This window comes from Myiozetetes cayanensis, unplaced genomic scaffold (genome assembly GCF_022539395.1).
Source record: "Myiozetetes cayanensis isolate MyiCay16 unplaced genomic scaffold, myiCay2020 scf19, whole genome shotgun sequence".
In the NCBI taxonomy this organism is placed as follows: domain Eukaryota; kingdom Metazoa; phylum Chordata; class Aves; order Passeriformes; family Tyrannidae; genus Myiozetetes; species Myiozetetes cayanensis.
In genome coordinates this window covers 10,544,147-10,565,389 of record NW_026087400.1, presented here as the reverse complement: position 1 = coordinate 10,565,389, position 21,243 = coordinate 10,544,147, and the positions used below count along the sequence as shown (strand labels likewise).

Sequence of the window (21,243 nt, the reverse complement as noted above, 5' to 3'; positions counted from 1 at the left end):
CTTTGGGTTTTGCTGTGATTCTCCCCACGACCTCAGAAGCCTTTTTTGCAGTCTGTGGGATCCAGTTCCCTGGGGCTGAGCAAGGGCAGGAGTTACTGACTGCAGATGAATGATGCCGTGGGGGGGGAGTTGCAGCCTTGTGACTTGAAATGTATTTTTACCTATTAAGAGAGATAAAAGTATTTCTAACCCTGAAGGTTTCTCGTGGTTATGTTTTCCTGTGTGCAAGGGTGGCTGGGAGAACTCCTGCAGGTTAGGAAAGGGGGTTGTCTTTCACACATTTTTAAGTGACACTCCACTTTTAAATTCGTCATCCTTAACTTTTTAGTCCCGCAGGACGCTTTCCTTGGTTATAGCAAAGAATAATCTCCTGCGTGGGCAGATGAATGTGTTACGTATTTCTGACAGGGATAATTCAAGAGCTGGACAGTAAAGATTGCTTTGGAAAATGTTTAATTTAAAAAAACAAAAACAAAAACAAAACAAAAACAAACAAACAAACAAAAAACCAAAACAGAACCCAGAACAAAAAAAAGCCACGAAAAATTATATTGTGGGAGATTGGATCAGAACACTGAAATTTGCTTAATTTGTACTTCAAAGATAAATATGTTTTATTGGATTAAAAGCATTTAAGTTGCAGTTTGTTATGTTTGGTGAACTTCTTAACGTTACTGAGGTCGCTCCTGAGAGCGCATTTTAAACACACCTGTTTAAAACTTCAAATTCCTTAATGGAGTGTCTTCACATCTCGGCTGAGCGGTAACTCAGTCCCTGCATCCGTGTGTTCAGCTGCGTTTGGTATCACCCAAATTCCTCCTTCAGAAAGACTCCGCACAGCCAGCACTGAAAACACCGAAACTAGCGGTTACTTATTTCATCCGTGCGTCTGTTCCATTAATTTAATTTTCTTCAGGGTTTCTACACCAACCCTCCCGGACAGGAGTACACACTGATTTCTGAGCTCCCCCCTCACACATACACACACAAACCTCCCTCAGCGCTCTCTGCCAGGAGCCGCGTCTCGCTTCGCTTCGAGTCAGGCTGCGATTTTCTTTTTTTTTTTTTTGGCTTCTTAATGTAAAATAGACACAAGCCCCGTCTGGGCTTTGATTCCTCGGGCTTGGATTCGCCTCAGGAACGGGCGGGGCCGGGACACGGCGGTGAGGGGCGGGGCGGGCGGCCGCGGCGCGGCCGCTCCCCGCCCGCCCCTCACCGCCGTGTCCCGGCCCCGCGCGTTGCCCGCCGGGATCTGTAGTCCTCACCCCCCGCTTCTCCCATACTATCGCGGGGCACGCCGGGAGCTGTAGTCCTCTCTCCGAGCAGCGGGAGGGGAGCAGTGGAGGGAGAGAGTAATGGGGGGGCGTGGCGGTGCCGTCAGTTCCGGCCGCCCCGCCGTTCTCTTTGGTGTTTGCCCTGTGCCGCCGGTCCCGCCCGGCCCATGGACTGAGCGCCCCCGCCCCGGCCCAGGCCGCGCCCAGCGCAGGTGAGGGGGGGTTGCTGTGAGGGGGGGTGTGGAAAAAAAAGGGGGCGCCCCCGGGGAGGGCTCCATCTCTGTTTTCCCCACACACACAGAGCGGGGCCGCGGCGCGATGGGCCCGCGGCGCGGCTGCAACCGCGGGCGGTGACAGCGCCGGGGTTGGGGGGGCGCCGGAGCGAGGAGGGCTCGCTGCTGTTGTTGCTGCTGCTGCTGGTGCCACCGTCGTTGTCTGCACGAAATGCCCGGCCCGCCCGGCCCGGCCCCCCTCCTCCCCCCGGGGAGGAGACGAACCCGGCGTGCGGGCTCCGAGCCGGCCGTGCGGGGCTGCTGGGGCAGGAGGGGCGGCGGTGGCCGGAGCAAGGGCTCCCCAGCCCCCCTTCTGCCCGCTCGCAGCTTGAGGGGCGGCCTCCCCTGAGCGCTGCCTCCCCCCCCAAATCACCACCCGTGCCCACCGGGTCTCGCTGCACCCCCCCCGTCGCCCCGGGGATCGCTGCACCCCGTTCACCCGGAGTTTTTCGGGAGATGCGAAGCAACAAGTCCCTTTTTGAACCTTTTCCCGCTGGCTCTGTGTGTCCTCGAGGGTTTTGCAGGGTTTGGGTTGCCCATCCCAGGGCTTGCTGCGCTTGGTGCTGTCGGATCCGTTTTTTTGTGATGTATTCATCTGTTGGGTGCTTTTGTCGTTGCTTTTCTGGCAGGTTTAAGGCAAACCTGGGAGGAACATCCCTTGGAATGTCAATGAAGCCTAGGTGTATATATATATATAGCAGTGAAATAAAATATCTGAATGAAGTCTGTTGTCTGCTTTTGGAAGCGTATATTTATAAAATCTTGTTTCTTTTAACTAGAGCATGCAAGTACTCACTCAATCTGACAGAAGTGTGGGGCTTTTAATACTAAGGACCATTAAGAACTTTTCTAATGATGCAGCTACAGCTGTGATGTAACAGAGTGATCTCTGTTTGTCTGGTGATTATCTCACATGTGCAACAAATCTGTTCAAACTTTTACAGAGGTATTCATTGGAAATCTGTCACGTCTCAATGAGAATTTAAAGAGCCAACGGGCTGACTTTTTTACTATATTTTCTATTTTCTGGTGTTGGATGAGAATCTTATTTCCAAACTCTTCTTAAAGAAAGTATACAAGAAACAATTCTTTTTTCGTGTTGTTGTTTTAAGCAGCTGCTCTGTCTTTGTTCAGAGTTTTTCTCATGAATCATGTTTACACTACCAGTTCAAGTCAGTCAGAATATGAGGTGTTTTGTGACAAAATTATTCATAGCTTGAAGTAAACTTGGTGTTATGTGACTTTACAAAGTCAGGGCAAAACTGGAAACCACTGTGGGCCTTTCAGGTCTTCCTGAGGAACAGGAGCTTTATTCTGCAGACACAGGAGCTTTCACAAAGCCCTTTTTCTGATTGCTTTGTCCAGGATCCCTGCCGGGGTCGGTTGTTTCACTGGGGTGTTGGAGGTGCCCTGGGACAGTGGAGGAGATCTGATGGTGGCTCTCAGCAGTGTCAGTGGGGTTTGTGACCTGTTCTGCTGCAGGGAAAAAAAAAAACCAACACAGACCATTCCATGTTTTGTCACAGAACTAACTGAGCTAAAGGATCAGTTTACTGTTCATTCATGATATCACTTCCTGGTTTATGGTTTTGCATGATGTTTGGGACTGCCTGTTTTGTGTGCTAGTTTCCTCTTTTCCTTTAGCTTTTACTTTCAAATTTTGGGCTTTTGTTTTCCTATTAATAATCCATGTCTCAGCTCCCAAACTACTTTGCATAACATTTAGTGTTTGTGCCCTTACCAAAAAGGGCAGCATCTTTTTCTACAGTCAGTGTTGCCTTTGAGACTTTGTCTTGCCCAAATACTGTAAAAAAAGATTTATCTAAGAAGGAAACATTTTTCAGTCAATGTTTTACATTTTGTGTAAATAGCCTTAAGTCTGTAAAATTTATTCTTTTTTTAATTGGTTTGTGGTGAGTGTTTATTTAGAGTTTCCAGTTGTAAATAGATGCTCTTAAGCACTGTTGCAGCAGCTTGATAATTTTATGCTGTATCTTGCAAAGCTACTCCTGATGGGGGTTTTTCAGAGGTATTTCAGGTAACAAAGCATCTGAACAAACTTGAAATTTGTGGAAATTTCGTTCTTCATGCCTCAAAATAGTTGAGTGTGGGACAAAAGAGACTCAGCCACCACACTGGAGTTATTTAAAACTCCTTTAGAAAATGGGAGGAGAGAGGGAATCGTCCTCACCACTGTTTTGTCTGGGAGTGAACACTGATGCATTCCCAGCCTGCAGACAGGGGAGAAGGTGCTGTTCACTCGTGGGTCTATGTGTGGGGTGCCCGTGGGTTGTGGTGGGAGCTGGGCTGTCCCTGTCCCCAGCTCTGGGCTGTCCTGCCTGGCCAGCGAGTGCCTCACTGGGAACCACTGGTGATGGGGGGCCAGGGGGTCAGTGCTGTGTGTTCCACACCCCCTTCTGCTGTTTGAGTCCTGCCAGCCCCCTCAGGGTACCCACATCCTTTGGCAGGGACAGGCCTGGGGTCTGTGTTCTGGTTGAAAGGGGGATAAATGAACTTTCCTGCTTGAGAACAGTTTGCTGTCGCTGAGGAACAAGGAAGGTGCCTTGCTCTGGCTGCCAAGGGCTGGTGACTGCTCAGGTGCAGTGTCATGGAGCATCTGCTCTTCAGAGAGGAGTTAGTGCTTCATTCAGCACCTCATTTCCTATGGCTAAACCTGCTTCTTGGATGTTGTCTGTGACGTGATTTTTGGTTGCTGTCAGGGAGCCCTTGTAATTTGAATTTGATGGTTGCATCTGGCATTTGTTCTGTTTCTCAGCCTGCTCTGCCCTGGTTCCATCTGAGCCCCCCTGGCTGGTGCTGGTGGGGCAGGAGTGAGTGTGTGCACACGGGGTGGGAAATGGGGGGCACAGCTGGTTCCTGACAGAGGGACAATGGGAGTGCTGGAACCTGCAGCCTTCTGAGTCTGCACCTCCTGAAGAACAGGACACCTTTCCATGTGCTGGTCCTGACAGTGAATAAAACCTCTGGGGATTTAGTCTCTTGTATTTCCAAGTGGTTTCTCAGAGCTCAGAGCCAGTGTGTGGCAGGACCCACGTGAGATCCTGTGCTGCCAAACCTGTTGTCTTACAACAACAAGGCCATTGTGTCCCTCCAGTAGGAGACAGAAACGTGCCAGGTGCACACAAGTGTGTTCAGTCCTGGGAATCCAGGCTGGGACTCAGGGACTCAGGTGGTTCCTCCATCCCTCTGAGGTGTTGGGTCTGCCAGCCTCATCCTAGTGGATGTCTGTCAATGCCTTGATGCTTGCCACCAATGGGTCCCCTCTGTCACGCAGTGCAGGGCAACTCATTGCCACTGTTAATATCAGAAGGTGTTTTCTTGATGCACTTTTAAACCTCTTGCCCCTAGTTCTGTCACTTTAACCGTGAAGAACAGATTATTCTTTTCCTCTCCAAAAACCTTGTAAGTACGTGAACTGCTTGTTGTCAGGCCCCAGCCAGCCCTCTCCTCTTCACATATACAAACCCAAATCCTTTAGTACTTATACCCTTCCAGGTTATACTTCTCTGAAGCTCAATTTTGGGCTTTTCCTACTCTGGGTTTGCTGAGGGGGTCCCCACGTGGGTGCAGAGCTCCAGCTGAGCACTCAGTGCCTGCGTACGGAGCAGGACTGGTGCCGACCTTGCTCGGGCTGGGTCTCCACTGCTGCACCTCAGGATGGTGATGGCTTTCCCCAGAGCAGCCTGGGAGCATCACCTTGTGTTGGGAAGCGCTGTTGGTTGTAGCTCTTGTCCACTGTGCTGTGCCCATGGTGGTGTCTGGGCTGTGATTATCAGCAGGCGGTGCCTGCCCTGTACCTGCTTCTTGTTCCGCTGCTTGCTCCCTCTGGAGCCTGGCAGGGCCAGCAGGGATGGCTGGCTTTGTGCAACTTGGTCTTGATCCTGCCTGTGAGTATTATCCATTTCCTTGTTTTCCAGACTCTTAGTTAACCTCCAGAAAACCTTCTAGAGGAGAAGTTGAACCAATAGGACTGTGATCCTCTTGTCTTCCTTCCTCACTCTCCAGTTACAAACAACCTCTGTGGTGCCTGCTGCTTCAGGCTCTGCATCCTCACATTCCACAGGGCTCCTCCAGGGGAACTGGGCAGAGTTCTGGGAGTTTGCTGGAGGAGTTTGAAATGCCTGTCTGAAGTAAATTCAAGAGCTCTGTCCTTCTCTCACCTCACTGAGGAGTGAGATCTCCCCCATTTTGTGGCTGTAGTGATGCTGCTGGCATCCGCACACACTTGGCTTAGGCATGGAAAAGAAGGATTAAACACTTTGTGCTATATTTGTAAGCAGAATGAAATAGGTTTTGATTTCCATTTACAGCAGTCCATGCAGTGACAGGTTTCATATGCAGTACTGAGATAATTTTATTCTAAAATGGTTTTAGCTAGGTTGATTTTTTTATGTGCCTATTTATGAGTGAAATCATTAGATGGGAAATGTAGCCAAAAGGTAGAATTTGTATCAGATTTTTGCATTTAAGAGCTACCAGACTTTTTTGGGTTAGTGGCTTGCTTTTGGTTTGGCTTTGTGAATTAAGGTCTGGGTCTAATTTTGGGAGCTGATCTCTAGAGCTGTGAGGAAGAAGGTTGACTTCCAAAGAACTGGAAGCCTTACTACAGAAAGAAAATTGGCAAGTGACTTTTATAATTCTGCAAAGAGCGCTATTGTGAGATTCCACTGTTTGGGTGAGAAACATCACTTGGGGTTGGGGAAAGAGCAGGGAAGATTCTTGGATCAGGTTGGAAACTGTGTTTGGAAAAGCAGCTCCCTTGAGCAGCCTGTCAGTGGGAAGGGAAGGGTCCTGTGAGTTCTCATCGTCAGAGGGATGAGGCAAACTCAGTACAGGGTGAGAGATTTGCTACAGGAGCTTTTTGTGGCTTTAGGAAGCAAAATTCTAACTCTGTGTTTTTTCTTTTAGGCATTCTCCATTATAAGTATCCTATTCAGAACTAAGTCCAAATCTTCACTCTCTGGATCTCCTAAAGGTACTGGAAACTTACTTAAAACATTAAAGTTTCTTACCTTTTTGTTTGCATCACACTAAAGAAACCACAAGTTGTGGCAAAACATGATTATCCACAGGAAGTGTTTGGGTTTTTTTGTTTGGTCCTCTGGCTTCCATCTGCAATTCCTGTGAGAATTCTAACACAAAAAAAAGCCCTAAGAAAACTTTTATCTGAAAATGCTGTATTCTTGCTTTTATATAGGAAGATTTTTATTTCTTTTTGGCTGTGTGGACTGAGGCTACGCTCACATCTTTGTGCATTTCTTTGGTTACCTTAGTGATGTCTGAACTCTGCATTTAATATATTCAGAATTTCTGGGAATGTTCCAGGCGTTGATGCACCAAAAGAAAATAAAAATCTAAAACCAGGTGGGGAGCAGTTCTCTGTCATCTGGAAATCCATCCAGGCAGAGCAGTGGCCATAGGTCACTGAGGTGTTTGGTGGCAGCCACCGCACCACAGGGAGAACCTTCTGGTGCCAACACCGTTTCGGGAACATCTGAAGTACTCTTGGATGAGTTAGGGAAAAGTAATGGTGCGAGGCTGGGAAAGGAACGAGTTGTGTCATTAGCTGCTGCCTCAGATGGTGTGAGTGAAACATTTGTTCTTTTCCCCTCTCTTTGGATGTTTGAGTGGGTTTGAGTTCTGGCAATGCCTCAAGTGCTGTGTAGGGATCAGTTACTTAGACCAGTATTTGTCTTCAAAAGTTTGGAGCAGCTCACCCCTGATTACAGGGGAAAATCTCCTGAAATTCTGGCGTCTTTGTTCCTCTGACCACTGAAACAGTCTTTATGAGTTGTTAGCTTCAACTTTCCAGGTATGGCGCTTTTTTCTTGGGTAGTTAGGATTTTATAAGCCTGTTAATAGGTGAAAGGGCATATTCCTGTGTAAAAGCACTGTAAACCCTTTCAGAATCCTCAACTAACCTGGAATTAAATCTGCAGTGATGGAGAGTGAGTTCTTCTACTTGAATTAAATACTTCCCACAAATCAACTACAGCATCAACTTCACAGGTAGCTGAAAAATACAAACTAAACTCCAGTTTGTTTTGTCAAACTGTTCCTTGAGGTTACTTGCCAAAGTGTGAGCTAAGTGTTTTTAAAAAGAAAGCATAATATATACTTGTATATATAATCTTGGAAGGTATAATCTTGCAAGCTCCTTCCTAGTGTCTAAAATTGTCAGAAATTTGTAAAGTGGATTATCAGCATTTCACAAGATGGTTTTAATGCCTACTTTGCCTTGGTTCTGCCTCAATTCAGTGTGCTGAACTTTGAAATAGTTCTGAATTGGTGATAACTTACAGGGTTATCTTTCAGAGGCAACTTTTGATCTCAGTGTAGAAACGTGAGGTTGGTGAAGGAGTGAGAAACATGATGATGAGGTAGCAATTTGTGTAGAAACAAGCATTACATTTTCTTAGGTTAAAAATGATACATTTATTGGAAAAGTTCTATTTTCATTGCAATTCCATTCCCTCCCTGATCACAAATTTCTGTTCAGCTGTGGTGAAAGCCTTGGTGTGGCTGGGTACTGGATGTGCTGGGGATAACCCCTAACAGCAGTGTCTGCCACAGCTTCCAGGTGTTTGTTCCCTGTAAGGGTGGAGCTGTCTGAGTCCTTCACTTCTGTGTTTGTTAGGCAGTGCAGTTTTTCCCGCCTCCACCGTTAGCAGTCCTGGGAAGGAGCACTCCCAGGATCCTGTTGTACCTCCGTTCTTTCTCCCTGAGTTCCTGGCTGCACAGCCAGGTGTTGCTGGGGTGGTTTTGCTCCTCCAAGCCTGGCTGTGCCTGCACTGGGGGGTGTGTTCTGCACAGCGGGTGGGACGGGGACATCGGGCAGGTGCCCAACTGAGCTGGGCTTCGGCTGTCGGCGCTTGGTTCCCGGGGAGCCCTGGGTGCCTTTTGGATTCCCAGAGGGTATGTGAGGGCTGAATGGATTCTTCCATTTGCTTGGGAGTCTGGGGGAGGGCTCGTGGAGGTTTCCAGTGAGAGGTGCTTGCTTCCCTTCCTGGGCCCTTGCAGCCAGTGCGGGTGTGACCGAGCTTTGCTGGGTTGGGCACGTGGGCTCTGCCCTGAGCAGGTTTGGGCTATGGACACTGCACTTCTCTGGTCTGGTGGGCAAATGTGCACTATTCAAGTCTGTTCCTAACTGGAGCAGATTCCAAACCCTTATTGTCTGAGGCAGTAGGATGTGAGCTCAGGTCCCCCCAGGTTTTGGTGGATAAAGGCTGAATTGTGTCCTGGATGCAGAGGTGTTTGCAGAGGAGCTGTCCCAGGCCGAGCACCGTGGGCTGTGAGTCCTGCTGGGAGCTGGGCAGTGTCTGACCTGTGTCTGAGCTTCTCAGGAAATCAGCCCTAAATAGAGAAAGCAAACTGTACTGTCCTTGTCAGGGACTTCTCTCCTTGGGAAAGAAAATTCCTGGGGATTGTACAGTGCTCCTCTCTGCATCGTATGACTGGAAACCACTCTCACCTAAGTGTTCTGAAACCCACCTCCCTAAAACCAGGCGATGGCAGATATGGGAAGGGTAGTGCCTTGCTTTAAAAGCAAACTGCTTGGAGACAGTTTTCTGAAAGGAATGCTAGACTTCCTTTCCAGCATGATCTGAAACATCCTGATGTTCCTGACTTCAAAATAATAACTTCCAGGGGCATCTTCTCAAAACAGGTGGGTTAGAAATGTAAGTTCGGTTACTTGGAAGGACGTTGCACTTCAGCAGGAAAGGAGAATTCACTTTTTTTATTGCACTGCCAGATTTTGTTATAGTCTTTCCTAGGCAATTATTATTGTTGTATGTTTGAAAATTGTCAGTGTTTCCCATGATGCTGCTGGGAATGAAACTTAGTGATTATTAAGTTATTACCCTGGAGTCTTACTCTAAATACTCTTCTTCTTTGTCTTAGGATTTCTGGGATTTCCTTTAGACAGACTCCCTAATACCATGCTCATCGTTATAATGCACCCAGTGTGTAACTGCTGCAAATTTAGTAGTCAAATACAGGATTTGTTTTGAGTATTATCTACATATGTGTCTTCTGGAGTAATGAGATCTGAACTATTTTTGCTCTCTAGTAAAAATAAAGTTATCCAGGTGGTAATATGATAAGTCTGACATGTTTATGATATTTTTTTCCCAAATAAAAATATTCCAGATGGTAGATTTGTTGGTGTATCTGTTGTTTCCCAGTAGTTTCTTACCTCCTATTTAATAAATTACTAAATCTTTCTATCCATGAATGTATTAATCCAGGTTCCCCTCACAGGCTTGTTTTGTCAGTAACTAGCTAAAAACTTCCCTCTGACTCATTGCTGCTCCTCTCACATTTGGAAGTCCATTCACAGGTTCAGAATTTGAAGCTCACAGAGCACTAGTGGAGTTGTGTTGCCACTAATAGCTCCCTGGTGGTAGCTGGAGCAGTGATTTCTCCTTTTCCCCTATCAATTATGAAAGAATGAACCTTTGCTTGCTGCCCTAATCAGATCTGTAGGTGGCCAGTACGTGTGCATGCGTGAGTGCCTTTGTGTGTAAAATGGATTGACTTGGCTGTAAAATGTATTTTTAACAAATAAATTGATACGAGGCTCGTAAGTGGATATGGGCAGCTGACCTGTTCGTGTCTATTTAGGTTCCACTGGCTGAGCATGAAGATAATGTTGCATCCATGTGTAAGAGAAATCTAATACTAATTTGTCAGTGGAGGAAGGGTCTGTCACAGCCCTGCACACGGACTGGGGTGCCCCTGGCGCTCCGAGGGGGTTTTCCTACATGGCCATAGATGCCCCTGAGCACTTCCAACACTTGTTTATAGTGCTGCAAGGCCAAAGGACTCTAAATTGATGCTTGAACTGTGACTGAGGCATGTCCTGACTTAAATAGAAGTAACCTTCAGAATACATGTAGCTGCCACAGTTTATGATCTTTTGCACCTTCGCTTTTCCCAGCCAGAGCCGCTGCGGCGTTTCCTGCTGCACACCAGCTCTTTCCCCTCAGAAGTGGCTCAGCATTCTTGGTATCCAGGGAAAACTCTATGATTACAGTAAAGGATGCACGCTCTAAAATAGTTGTTTTGTAAAGACTACATTTATTGCTTGCCCTCCAAGTGGAAAAGTTCAGCTTCAAATGGAAGAATGCATGAAATGTCATTTGTCCATGGGAACTTACACACTTTGTTCAGTGTATAAGCAGTGGCTATGGGTGTAGGTAACTGGATTTGCTTTGTAAGTAGATTCAGTGGTGAGGAAAAGAGATGGACAGTAATGAACAAGCATGAATAAAGCTCCTATACTACTCTTTTATAAATGCAAGAGGTGTTAAGCTTACATGACAGGGCGTATAGATGGAACTGCTGTTAAAACTGGATGTGTGAGTGACTTACTGCAGACAAAATGGGAACAATGGATGGTGGAACACTTCTTCCCCTTTTGCTGATGGAGGAATAATTTCAGTAGATTGTTAGAGAATGCTAAATATTTAGCATAATCTTTTTTTCATCTTTATGTTTTAGGTCAGCAATTTGTCTTCCCCACACGGAGTTTGTCTGCTTTCAAAGCTGTTTGCCTACAGTAATCTGCTCTGGTTGGAAGTGAACATGTCTCAAGTTCAGATTCAGAATCCTTCTGCTGCCCTTGCAGGGAGCCAAATCTTGAATAAAACCCCAGCTCTTTCACAGCCTTTGAGTATCCCTTCTACTACCAGTTCTTTGCCCTCTGAAAATGCAGGCAGACCTATCCAAAACTCTGCTTTGCCCTCTGCTTCAGTTACATCCACCAATGCAGCTGCAGGTAAGATTGAGTGTCAATAACTGTATATATTCTTAGTGTTTATAGTCTCTCTATATAGGCATATATATATATACACACACACATATATATAGTATATAGGCATAATATACTCCTGATGTCTTGTACCTACACATACTTTAAAAATAATATTTATCCAACTGCAGTAGCTTGTGATTCTTTTCTCCCTGTGGAATGAAATCTGTTTGAGACAGGTTGAAGCATACTTTTCCTCAGAGTTCTAATAATTAATTGATAAGTTTGTAATAGTAAAGGGTATTTTAAATTGTGTGACATTTAATTTTTGAAACATTACTATCCATCTTTTCTACCAATAACTTGTTTTAAATTAAAAAAAAGTGTTGTTTGAAATAGTTTGTTTAGTTCTATTATCCCTAGTTCTTTTATGGCCAGTTTAATGATAAATATATTTTGCTGATAAAATACAATAGAGTGAATGAAAGGTAATAAGTGAAAAATAGCTAATAGGGCAAAATAGGATTAGGAAAAAGAAATTAACTGACTTTTTGAAATTATTCAAGGCAAGTGGCCCTGATAGATACTTAGAAGATTTGCTCCTTGAAATGCACCACTTAAGATACCACCTGAATGTGGGAATTCTAACTCCGTACTTCTGGCTTGCATTAGAACGTTGAATTTAATGATGCTCCTTTTAGGCACCAGCATGGCTTGGAAATTCCAGAGTTCAGGAGGTTGTTACCAGTTTGGGCAGTGAGCAGAGCTGGCTATTCCAGCAGATCTTTCCTGGGAAGTGGCGTACTGCAGGCAACTAAATGCCAAGCCACTGAGATTTCTTTTTCTTTTTTTTTTTAATTGTAATTGGTAATAGAGTTCACAGTTACCTGTTCATTTATCTGATTTTATGTAATCTTTCAGCTCCTTCAAACATGGCAAACCCCAAAGAGAAAACCCCCATGTGTCTTGTGAATGAGTTAGCCCGTTTCAACAAGATTCAGCCCGAGTATAAGCTTCTGAGTGAGCAGGGTCCAGCTCACTCCAAGGTAAATCTTCATACAGGTTTCTTCTTGCTGCCACTTGTGCTCTTTCACTTCCACGAGTGGAAAGGCCAAGTGTGTGCTCCTGGTGCAAGGTAATCCAGAGCCATGGAGAGGAATGGGAAGCCCCCAGAGTACTGACAGTAGGGCAGTGTGAAGCTGTTACTTGGGCACTGAGCAGCTGCTTTCCCAAAGTGTCCTGGGAGCTCCGAGGTGTGAAGGAGGCAAGTTGGCATGAACAGAAAATAACAGTCAGAGCATCTGTTCGATTCTGTTTTCATTCTGATTGGAATTAATTAATTAAATTACCAGGGAGACCTTGGCTTGCCATTTGTCTGATTAATTTGTCAAAATTTAAGGCAATGTATATGCTTCCTAATCCCACATACTTTGCTTATAATCAAATAGACTTGTGTTCACCTGTGGGCATGTAGAAGCTTTTATGCTGCAATGTGAACTTAACTTTCTTCAGACTGCTGAAAAATATCTTTAAGAAAAATATCTTTAAAAACCTTGAGAGTATTAAAGCAAGAGTGGAGTTACGTGGCACACAGCATGATAGTTTCCAGGCTGCTGTTCAGTGGTGTGGGCACAGCAGCTCTCCCGGGGCTGTCAGCTCTCCACATGGGGTGCTTGTGGTTTTTAGCCTGTCTGATCTCATGCAGGAGAGTTGCCAGCTGCAGTTGGTGTGAACTCCTGTTCAGTCATCAGGGAAATCCTGTTGATGTCCAATGTGTTGGAAATCTGGAGATGACACGGGAGTTTAGGAGAGCTTGAATTACCATATTCTCAACTTGTGCATCCACTGAAACACTCATTGTTTTGTGTGAGAGGGCCTCAGGAGTTATGTGAATTCTGAAGCAGCTCCTAACAAAGTTCCTGTCTCTGGTTTTGAGGTGTTTACAGTGCAGCTGACTCTTGGGGACCAGCACTGGGAAGCTGAAGGAACTAGTATTAAAAAAGCTCAACACGCAGCAGCTGCCAAAGCTTTGGAAGGGACAAAATTCCCCAAGCCTACGGCTCGTCCATCCCGTAGTGAAGGCAAGAACCCAGGTACATGCCACAACAAACTGCTTTAAAAATATTATACATAGAGAGAATACACCTTTCTGCTTTTGGTATGTATTGAAATTGCATCAGGATGAATAAAAACTGTGATTCTGCCTATTTAACCATGGCAGTTGCCAGGTTTTGTGAGAACTTCATCTTGATTTAGCCTATGATTGTCGAAGGTGACATGGCAAATATCATCATAGTAGCAAATTAAATGTGTAGGTTTTTTCCATCAAGCCATTCAGGCTTGAAGAACCTACTGCTTGACTTACTGATTTGTATTGTAACACTTAGGGAAATCCTGGAAAAGATGTTTATCCTTATCCTAAAAAACCTCACTAATTAAAGAAAAAGAAAAAAAACCCACAGGAGGAATTTTGGTCATAGCAAAGAATAATCTTTTGCGTGGGCAGATGAATGTGTTACATAATTCAAAAGCTGGACAATAAAGATTTCTTTGGAAACATTTAATTTCAAAAAAAAACAAAAAATAATATTGTGGGAGATCAGATCAGAACATTGGAATTTGCTTAATTTGTACTTCTTTAAAGATAAATATATATTTATTGGATGAAAGCATTAAGTTATAGTTTGTTATGTTTAGTGAACTTCTTATGTTACTGAGGTTGCTCCTAAGACCTGTTTAAAATATCAAATTCTCTGTGTAGTGTCTTCACATCTCGGCTGAGCGTAACTCAGTCCCTGCACTCCAGAGCCTGGGACAGCATCCGTGTGTTCAGCTGTGTTTGGTATCACCCAAATTCCTTCTTCAGAAAGACTCTGTACAGTCAGCAGTGAAAATACCAAAACTAGCAGTTACTTATTTTGTCCGTGCACCTGTTCCATAATTTAATTTTCTTCAGGCAATTACCTTACAGCAACCCCCTTGTATAGGAGTGCACACTGATTTCTGAGCCAGACAGACAGAATGACACTTACTGACTCCTTTCTCCAGTGAGAATGGACGAGGAGTCAGTTCTTCGTCCCCATGATACTGAGAGAAATATTTTAGCCCTCATTAGCAATTTACCTGCCTTTTGCCAAGGCCAGTTGCAGTTTCAAAGTGAGGAGTGAAAAAAACCATTCTTAGGTCACTGAGTACAGAGAAATATTTGATTTTCAGTAAACAAGAGACACAGAAGGGATGTAGCACATCTGGTAATTTAAAAGGACTTTCTGTAGAAGAGGAGTTTCTTTTCTGCAGATCACATTTTTAGATATGCTGTGAACATAAGTAAATTAGCAGCTTTAGAAATTTAAAGCAGAATAAAACAAAAAAGACAAAATATAACCAAAAAAAGCCCCCAGCAAATGCACTTTTTTGTAACAGGATTTGTCACAACTACTGGTTTAGTGTACATAAGAAAGACTTATTCTCTTTGTGTTCATTAGCAGTTCTGTTTGGAATTCAGTCGTTTCAGACATTGCACGTGGCAAAACTTGAGCTCATTTTTCCATGCTGTGAGACAGCATAAGAGCTTGGATTGTCTCAGTTCCTCGAGACAGCTGGCCAACCCTTTCCTGTTCCTTTGCCTTCAGACAGTGTAACCCCCACGGTGGAGTTGAATGCGCTGTGCATGAAGCTGGGGAAGAAGCCCCTGTACAAGCCCATCGATCCCTACACGGGGATGAGATCCACCTACAACTACACCATGCGGGGTGGCACCTACCCCCCACGGTAGGTGCACGGGGTTCGCAGCCCTCCTGCCTCGGAACCTCTGCTCTCACCACCCCAGCCTCTGCTGCTGCCTCCTCAAACTGGCTGTGTCACCCTCAGAGGGACCCTCAGCTGCAGCAGAGCCAGCTTATGAGGCCAGAGGGCTGGAGGAGCACACCCACTAATGTCTGTAATTGGTCTTATTTCCAGTGGTTTAATGTATTGCAAGGGAGCTGGACCAAACGTTGAAGTGTTTCTGAGGGCACTCAGGTGTAGCCAGCTTCACTAAGCAAATACCTAAATATTAGCTAAATATTTCTTGCGTTCCCCTTCTGCGCAAAAGCAAAAGTGAAGAAAAGGATTTGGTGTTTTTTCTGAAACTGTTTAAATTAAAGCTTCAGTTTAAAAAATTTTATATGGGCATAGGAATGTAGAATTCAAAACTGACTGGCCTGGCAAGTCTATAAAAGTGCAGTTACGTTGTCTTTGTGTTGTACTTGGTCAGAAATGTGTTCCTGTGGTAAAACAAGGAATGTTGATACTTGCTTCAAAGGCTTCTCCCTAAATTCATTTAGACTCAAAATCAAAATGTGGCTTTTTAATCCTAGTGCTTCAGTGCACTAGGTTGTGGTTACTGATATCCAAGAGATTCACCCACATCTAACTTAGGTGTCTGTTTACTTCTTAGGCCAAACCTTCTGCTTATTTACCTCTCCCTTTGCAGGTACTTTTACCCTTTTCCTGTCGGGCCCTTACTTTATCAAGTGGAGCTTTCAATTGGAGGGCAGCAGTTTCATGGGAAGGGAAGAACAAGACAAGCTGCTAAACATGATGCAGCTGCTAAAGCACTGAAAGTTCTGCAGAATGAGCCCTTGCCTGAGAAACCAGAGGTGGGAATTAGTCTTAGTGTTGTAAGCATAAATTGCTAAGATAAACTGAGATATTATTGTAGAATTTTTTCCTTATTGAGAGGAAGAGAACAGTTGGGAAATTTAATTCTGTGCAGTAGTGGGGGAACCTTCTTGTGTCAATAGAAACATTGATATAAAGCACAAATTTCTATGGAACTAGAGTTTTCCCAGATGAAGCTTTGTTAATTCTTGTACTGTCATATTTTTCCACAGCAATGCTCTAGACCTTTGTCAGATATGAGCACTGGAAGCATAGATAGGAATTAATAACTGATCAGGTACAAATCATACACAAACTTCTGATGAAGTGTATAAATGGGCAACATAAAAATCAGACATGGGTTTTACTTCCTGGGCAAAATTCCTACATGATTTTGGAAAGAAGCATGGAAGTTCCAGAAGAGTAGGAAATTCATGGAAGTAGTAAACTCATACACACATTTTGATATGAATACAGGAACTTGATTTGTATCCCTTCATATATTTATGGCTGCCCAGCACTTTCCATTCCGATACCCTGTTATTGCTTTTTTCGTGCTTTTTTGTGAAGTGGCTTTAGGCAGCAGGTCCCCCTGTGGGCACAGGAGTCACTCAGCTCCTGGGCTGGCTGAGAGCCTGCACAGCCCCCCGTGTGTTGGCTGCCTTGGCCAAAGGCAGAACGAGTAACTTGCAATGTGGGGAGTGGGAGAACTTGCTGGGTATGGAGTCTGGCTGTGTGCTGAGAAAGAAGGAAAATGAAGAATTGGACAAGAAGGTAACAAGGGGTCTCAGACTGAGGAAAAAAAAAAAAATTAACTGGAGACTACCAGGAATGGCAGAGCAAGAGGCTTGAGGAAACGTGGTGTGAAGCCAAGAGACTCAGAGTTAAACTCCGAGTGTGTGTGGGGAGAGAGCATTGCCCAGGTATTTGGGCAAAAGCACTGGCTCAGGAAGAGGCCTGGGAGGTGCTGGTGGAGGTGGTTTGGATAAGGGAATGCAGTTTATTGAATGATGGAGGCCATTGGGGATTACAGATGTTGTTGGGGAGAAGGGAGTGATGCTGGGAACAGGAGCTGAGAGAGTGGGGGTGAGCTCTGCACTGAAATCTGAGCTGGGATAGGCAGAGTGTGGGCAGGGGCCAGCTGAGCTTTCTCCAGGAGAGGCCAAGGCAGAGGAGGATGTGCCCCTTCAGTGCAGGGCACCCCAAATTCCAGAGTTATTGTTGTTCTGTGCCAGGTGTGCAGAACATTCTCTCTTTGCACCCACCCTGTAAATCACAACCTGCTCTCATCAGCTGTTTTGCCCCTCAGGAGCCCAGGTCTGTGCCAGACCCAGGGAGCAGCTCTGCAGGAAGTCATGGGCTCACATGTCACTGAATTGTTTTCTGTTCCCTGATTTAGAAATGCTTCTGTGCAGGTGACTTTCTGAAAGTGTATAGAGTTGTGTTTAAAAGGTGGGTAATGTGAGGTCTTCAGAACAAGCTCTGCTGTTGTTTTCCATGACCACATCCCCTGATCTGTGGGATGTCTTGTTTGGTGTGAGGGCTGTGAATCCAGGGGTAAAGGGAGATTGCAGGAAGGGAGAATTATTTTCTTAATAAAACAGGCCCTGAATTGTGTCTTAACCCTGAGAAACCTGCATTTGTGATTTTGTTTTTCAATTTATGTTTGACTTTGTCTGCAAAAGGAGCAGTGGGAAATGCAGCTTAGGGAGAGGAGGGCAGGCTTTGGAACAGGGGGTGCTGGTTTATTAGAAGCACTCGGATAAATCAGGTCTTCATTTAATGTTTGGTACCTAAATTCATCAATACTTGTGGCATTTGGATATTGTAGTTTTAGGAATGTCTGAAGGAGTTGTTTCTGTATCAGCAGTTTTGTACTAGACAAGATGAAGGCAGAATAAGGAGGGTTTTGGTGCTAAGTGAGCCCTGTTCATTCCTGCATCCAGTGAGAAAAGGACCTGGATGGATATGGGAGTGTGAGGTCATGAAAGATCCTATTAAAATGCCTGTGTATAAGGGAGGCAAATTAGGGTTTCACAAGCAGACATAATCCTGATACTTCGTACCAGTCATTTGATGTTGCCAGTAATTGCCTTTTTACATGTAGTTATTTTTGTGTGTTCTGTTTGTGTGTGTGTGTTTGTGTAAACAGAATATTCTGAAGTTTGAACTCTTCTGTTTTGAGGGGAGGTAATTTTGTACATTTTTTATTATTATTTTCCTTCACAAATGTTTGTTTTTATGCCATTTCACTCTTGTGTTTTTAAATTAGAAAGTATTCAGTGATTAAAAACAGTTGGGCTTAATGATCCTGAAGGTCTTTTCCAAGTGATCTGGTGATTCTAAAAAGATACCATTGAATAAAATTATCAGACTTTAAGGGTAAGAATGACCATTTGCCACACCTTCTTGGGCTGCAAATCTAGAAGCAAGTGGCAGGAAAAAAACAATATTAGCCATCAGCTGGACCAAGCCCTGCCTGCAGAACCCAATGTCATGTTTGATGTGGGTTGGGACACAGTGGTGAAGGTGCAGGAGCCAAAGACAGGCCTGATACAGCATCGACTGAAAGCTTAGGGAATACAGAGAGCTGGGCTTCCTAGCATGAATTTGTGACAGCAATTCTGACTTTGGCCTCAAAATCCTAGAACCAGAATTGCTTCTGTGTTTGTTGTCAGTTTACTTGGTAAACGTCAGCTGCTCTTTATCCCCTGAACGTGGAAGAGCAGGCTCAGACTGGGGCTGTGGTTGATGAGGGCAGTTCTGCTCAGCACCTTCCCAGGGCTGCAGCATTGGCTCGTGGGGAGTCTTGAGGAAGGGCACATGGAAGGAGTTCTGGAAGGTGTTAAATCCTTCCTAACAGAGTATGGTACTTGTGGAATTAGCTTGGGACTTTTTAATATCGCTTTTGTTTCCTTTTACGACTAGTTTTCACTTGCTAGAGATGGGTTTGAACAACGTGATGAGAGCTAGGAGTGGTAAATGCTTATATTTGAGGTCTTGTCCTGATTTAGAGGCACAGATTCCTTGGATGGTTTTTGCACACATGCAAACTACTTCAAAAGCAAACCTGAGCCATCACCTGCCTGGAGATGCCCAGGGAAAGAGGGAGAGCGTGTGTGTGTGATTAGTTTTGATTTATAAAATAAACTGATCCAGATCTCATCTAGAGGCAAAATAACCAGTAAAACAGGTATAGACTGGTAATCATTATTTTACTATTAATTTACTCTTTTTAGATTAAGGTATTGAAGAAAAGAACCTGTGTTTTGCACTGTGCATAGACTTGGAATATGTCAAGAATATACAGCATAATAGAGCAAATAATTCTGTTCTATTTATTTATATTCTCTTGAGGGGTTGTTAACTGACAAAATTTAATCCAGTAAAGAGAAGTCTGGGTCATCTTAGTAAAGAAAAATGTTGGAATTTGGAAAACTAGAATATAGGTAAAATTACAAGAAGTGGAAAAATATTTGTAATCGAAGTGGTTGTGCCCATGTTTGTCAGTGAGGGCAGTGACACACTCGTCCTGGAAGCCCCAGGCTGGAGTGAACATGACCTTAGGGGGTTCAGATATTCCTTCTGCTGCTATTCCTGCTGAACTTACCAGTTGCATTTGAAATCAAGGCTTTGACTTGTGTGTTCAGTCTGGGCTTTGCCAGTTCTGCCTCGTGCTGGGCAGGATGAGGGGCAGGGTTAGGGGTTCTGAGATGGGAAGAGGCTGTTTTAAGGGCTGGGATAAAAAAATCCTTCATGTTTTAAAGCAACTTGTTAGTAGCAGCCATAGGGGATGCGTGCTGCCATCAAACTGGTTTTAATCCATGAGAGCTCTCTAGCTCAGCTCTTCTGCTGCTTCTCCAATAAAATATTGAAATCACTTTTATTACCTGATTGCATAACTAGTATTGTGGCATGATATAATTGGTGAAATTGTCGCTGTTCATCTTTATCATAATCTTTCCAATAGCACTGCTGGACACTTAGTCCTAAAATTTCTCTGTTGCTGTTGCCTCTTAGTTCATGTTGATCCCAGCATCAGTGAAGATATTTTTGAAATCACAATCAGAGTTTTACCTGGAGATACATAGAAGTGCCTGTGGGTAGAAGCTTCACTGGCACTGTTAGGGCAGGTGTGAGTTCCCAGAGATGGATTTGATTTAGGGCAAGTTCCTGGTAGGTTGTTCTTCAGATGAGAAAAAAGCTGTGGGTGAAGCACTTCCAAGGGAGCACGTGAAAAGACAGGACTGTGCCAGGGGCTGGTCACCCATCCCTCATTCACATTGGTCCCACTCTCAGATCTTTATTTTTCCTGCCCTTTCTCTTACCTGATACTGTCTTAGTGCTTTTGGTGCAAATGTCCAATCAGTATATGAAAACTGTATTTCATAAAGGTACTTCCATTTGGAAATCAGTTCATTTAACACTTCAATTTGGTTTTCTATAAACACATTTTTAAACCTATTGGCCCTTATTCCATTTGTTCTTTCCTGTAACGAGCACATGAAAATATGAAGGTTTGCAAGCTTTTACACATACACCTTAATGAGCTTCTTAAGTTTCAGTTCTGTAGTATGTGGGCTGCATTTCTCCACATTCACGTGGCAGTAAAGGTTAGAGTACTTAAAATTTGGAGAGTTCAGTAAAGTGGTTGAATGGATAAAATTCAATTTAATAGGATCTTTATTTTAAATAGAGTATGCTTCTTTTAGGTTAACGGAAAAGAACCAGATGATGAAAATCTCAATAAATCTGAAATAAGCCAAGTTTTTGAGATTGCACTTAAAAGGAACTTGCCTGTGAATTTTGAGGTATGTTTATTTTACAAGCTCTAGATTTGTTTTTATTAGAATATTAAGGGTACACATTAAGTTGAGTCTCTCCTAGATAACCCAAACAACTGACTTTTAATGTGTCTTGTTAGTTGTGAATACACTTTTACCTTTGACAGACACCCTGATTGTCTCAGAGTTTATATGGCAAAGGGAAGAAAAAGAAAAATCCACCTGTTCACTAATTCATGCCCTAAAATGATTTCATGAGTGAACAGCTATGCTGTGGTTGTCTGTGCAATCTTTTTTCCAAGCTTTTTGGAAAATCAGTGTTACAGTGAAAAACCAAAACATAACCCCCCATTAATGGTTAGAACATGGAAGGGCAGAGTTGAGGCAAAAGAGTAGAGCTCACTCTGAAAGACAAGGATGGAAGTATTTGCTTAACTAAGCACTGATCTGGACCACCCTCGAGGTGCAGAATCTCACAAGTAGGTTTCTTTTCTTGC

General features: G+C 44.2%; 1 protein-coding gene and 1 long non-coding RNA gene across 6 annotated transcripts in view; one reads left to right on the top strand and one right to left on the bottom strand.

Moving 5' to 3' along the window:
- Positions 1 to 30: 30 nt before the first annotated feature.
- On the bottom strand, positions 31 to 1,068 carry LOC126639378 (uncharacterized). Its single transcript, XR_007628777.1, has 3 exons — positions 987 to 1,068; positions 710 to 846; positions 31 to 161 (listed from the first exon to the last, which is right to left on the bottom strand). It is a non-coding gene; the product is annotated as an uncharacterized LOC126639378 (long non-coding RNA).
- A 306-nt stretch (positions 1,069 to 1,374) lies between these two features.
- Positions 1,375 to 21,243, top strand: part of STAU1 (staufen double-stranded RNA binding protein 1) — a 29,729-nt gene continuing 9,860 nt past the window's right edge. For 3 of the 5 annotated variants that reach the window (XM_050314097.1, XM_050314095.1, XM_050314099.1), the window contains exons 1-8: positions 1,375 to 1,486; positions 6,476 to 6,542; positions 11,072 to 11,348; positions 12,243 to 12,367; positions 13,258 to 13,414; positions 14,954 to 15,092; positions 15,796 to 15,961; positions 20,675 to 20,773. In XM_050314097.1, coding sequence (XP_050170054.1) covers positions 11,156 to 11,348; positions 12,243 to 12,367; positions 13,258 to 13,414; positions 14,954 to 15,092; positions 15,796 to 15,961; positions 20,675 to 20,773 — 879 coding nt within the window. In that variant the 5' untranslated portion in view covers positions 1,375 to 1,486; positions 6,476 to 6,542; positions 11,072 to 11,155. The remainder of the gene's footprint in view (positions 1,487 to 6,475; positions 6,543 to 11,071; positions 11,349 to 12,242; positions 12,368 to 13,257; positions 13,415 to 14,953; positions 15,093 to 15,795; positions 15,962 to 20,674; positions 20,774 to 21,243) is intronic. The other 2 variants (XM_050314100.1, XM_050314096.1) reach the window with 2 other exon arrangements.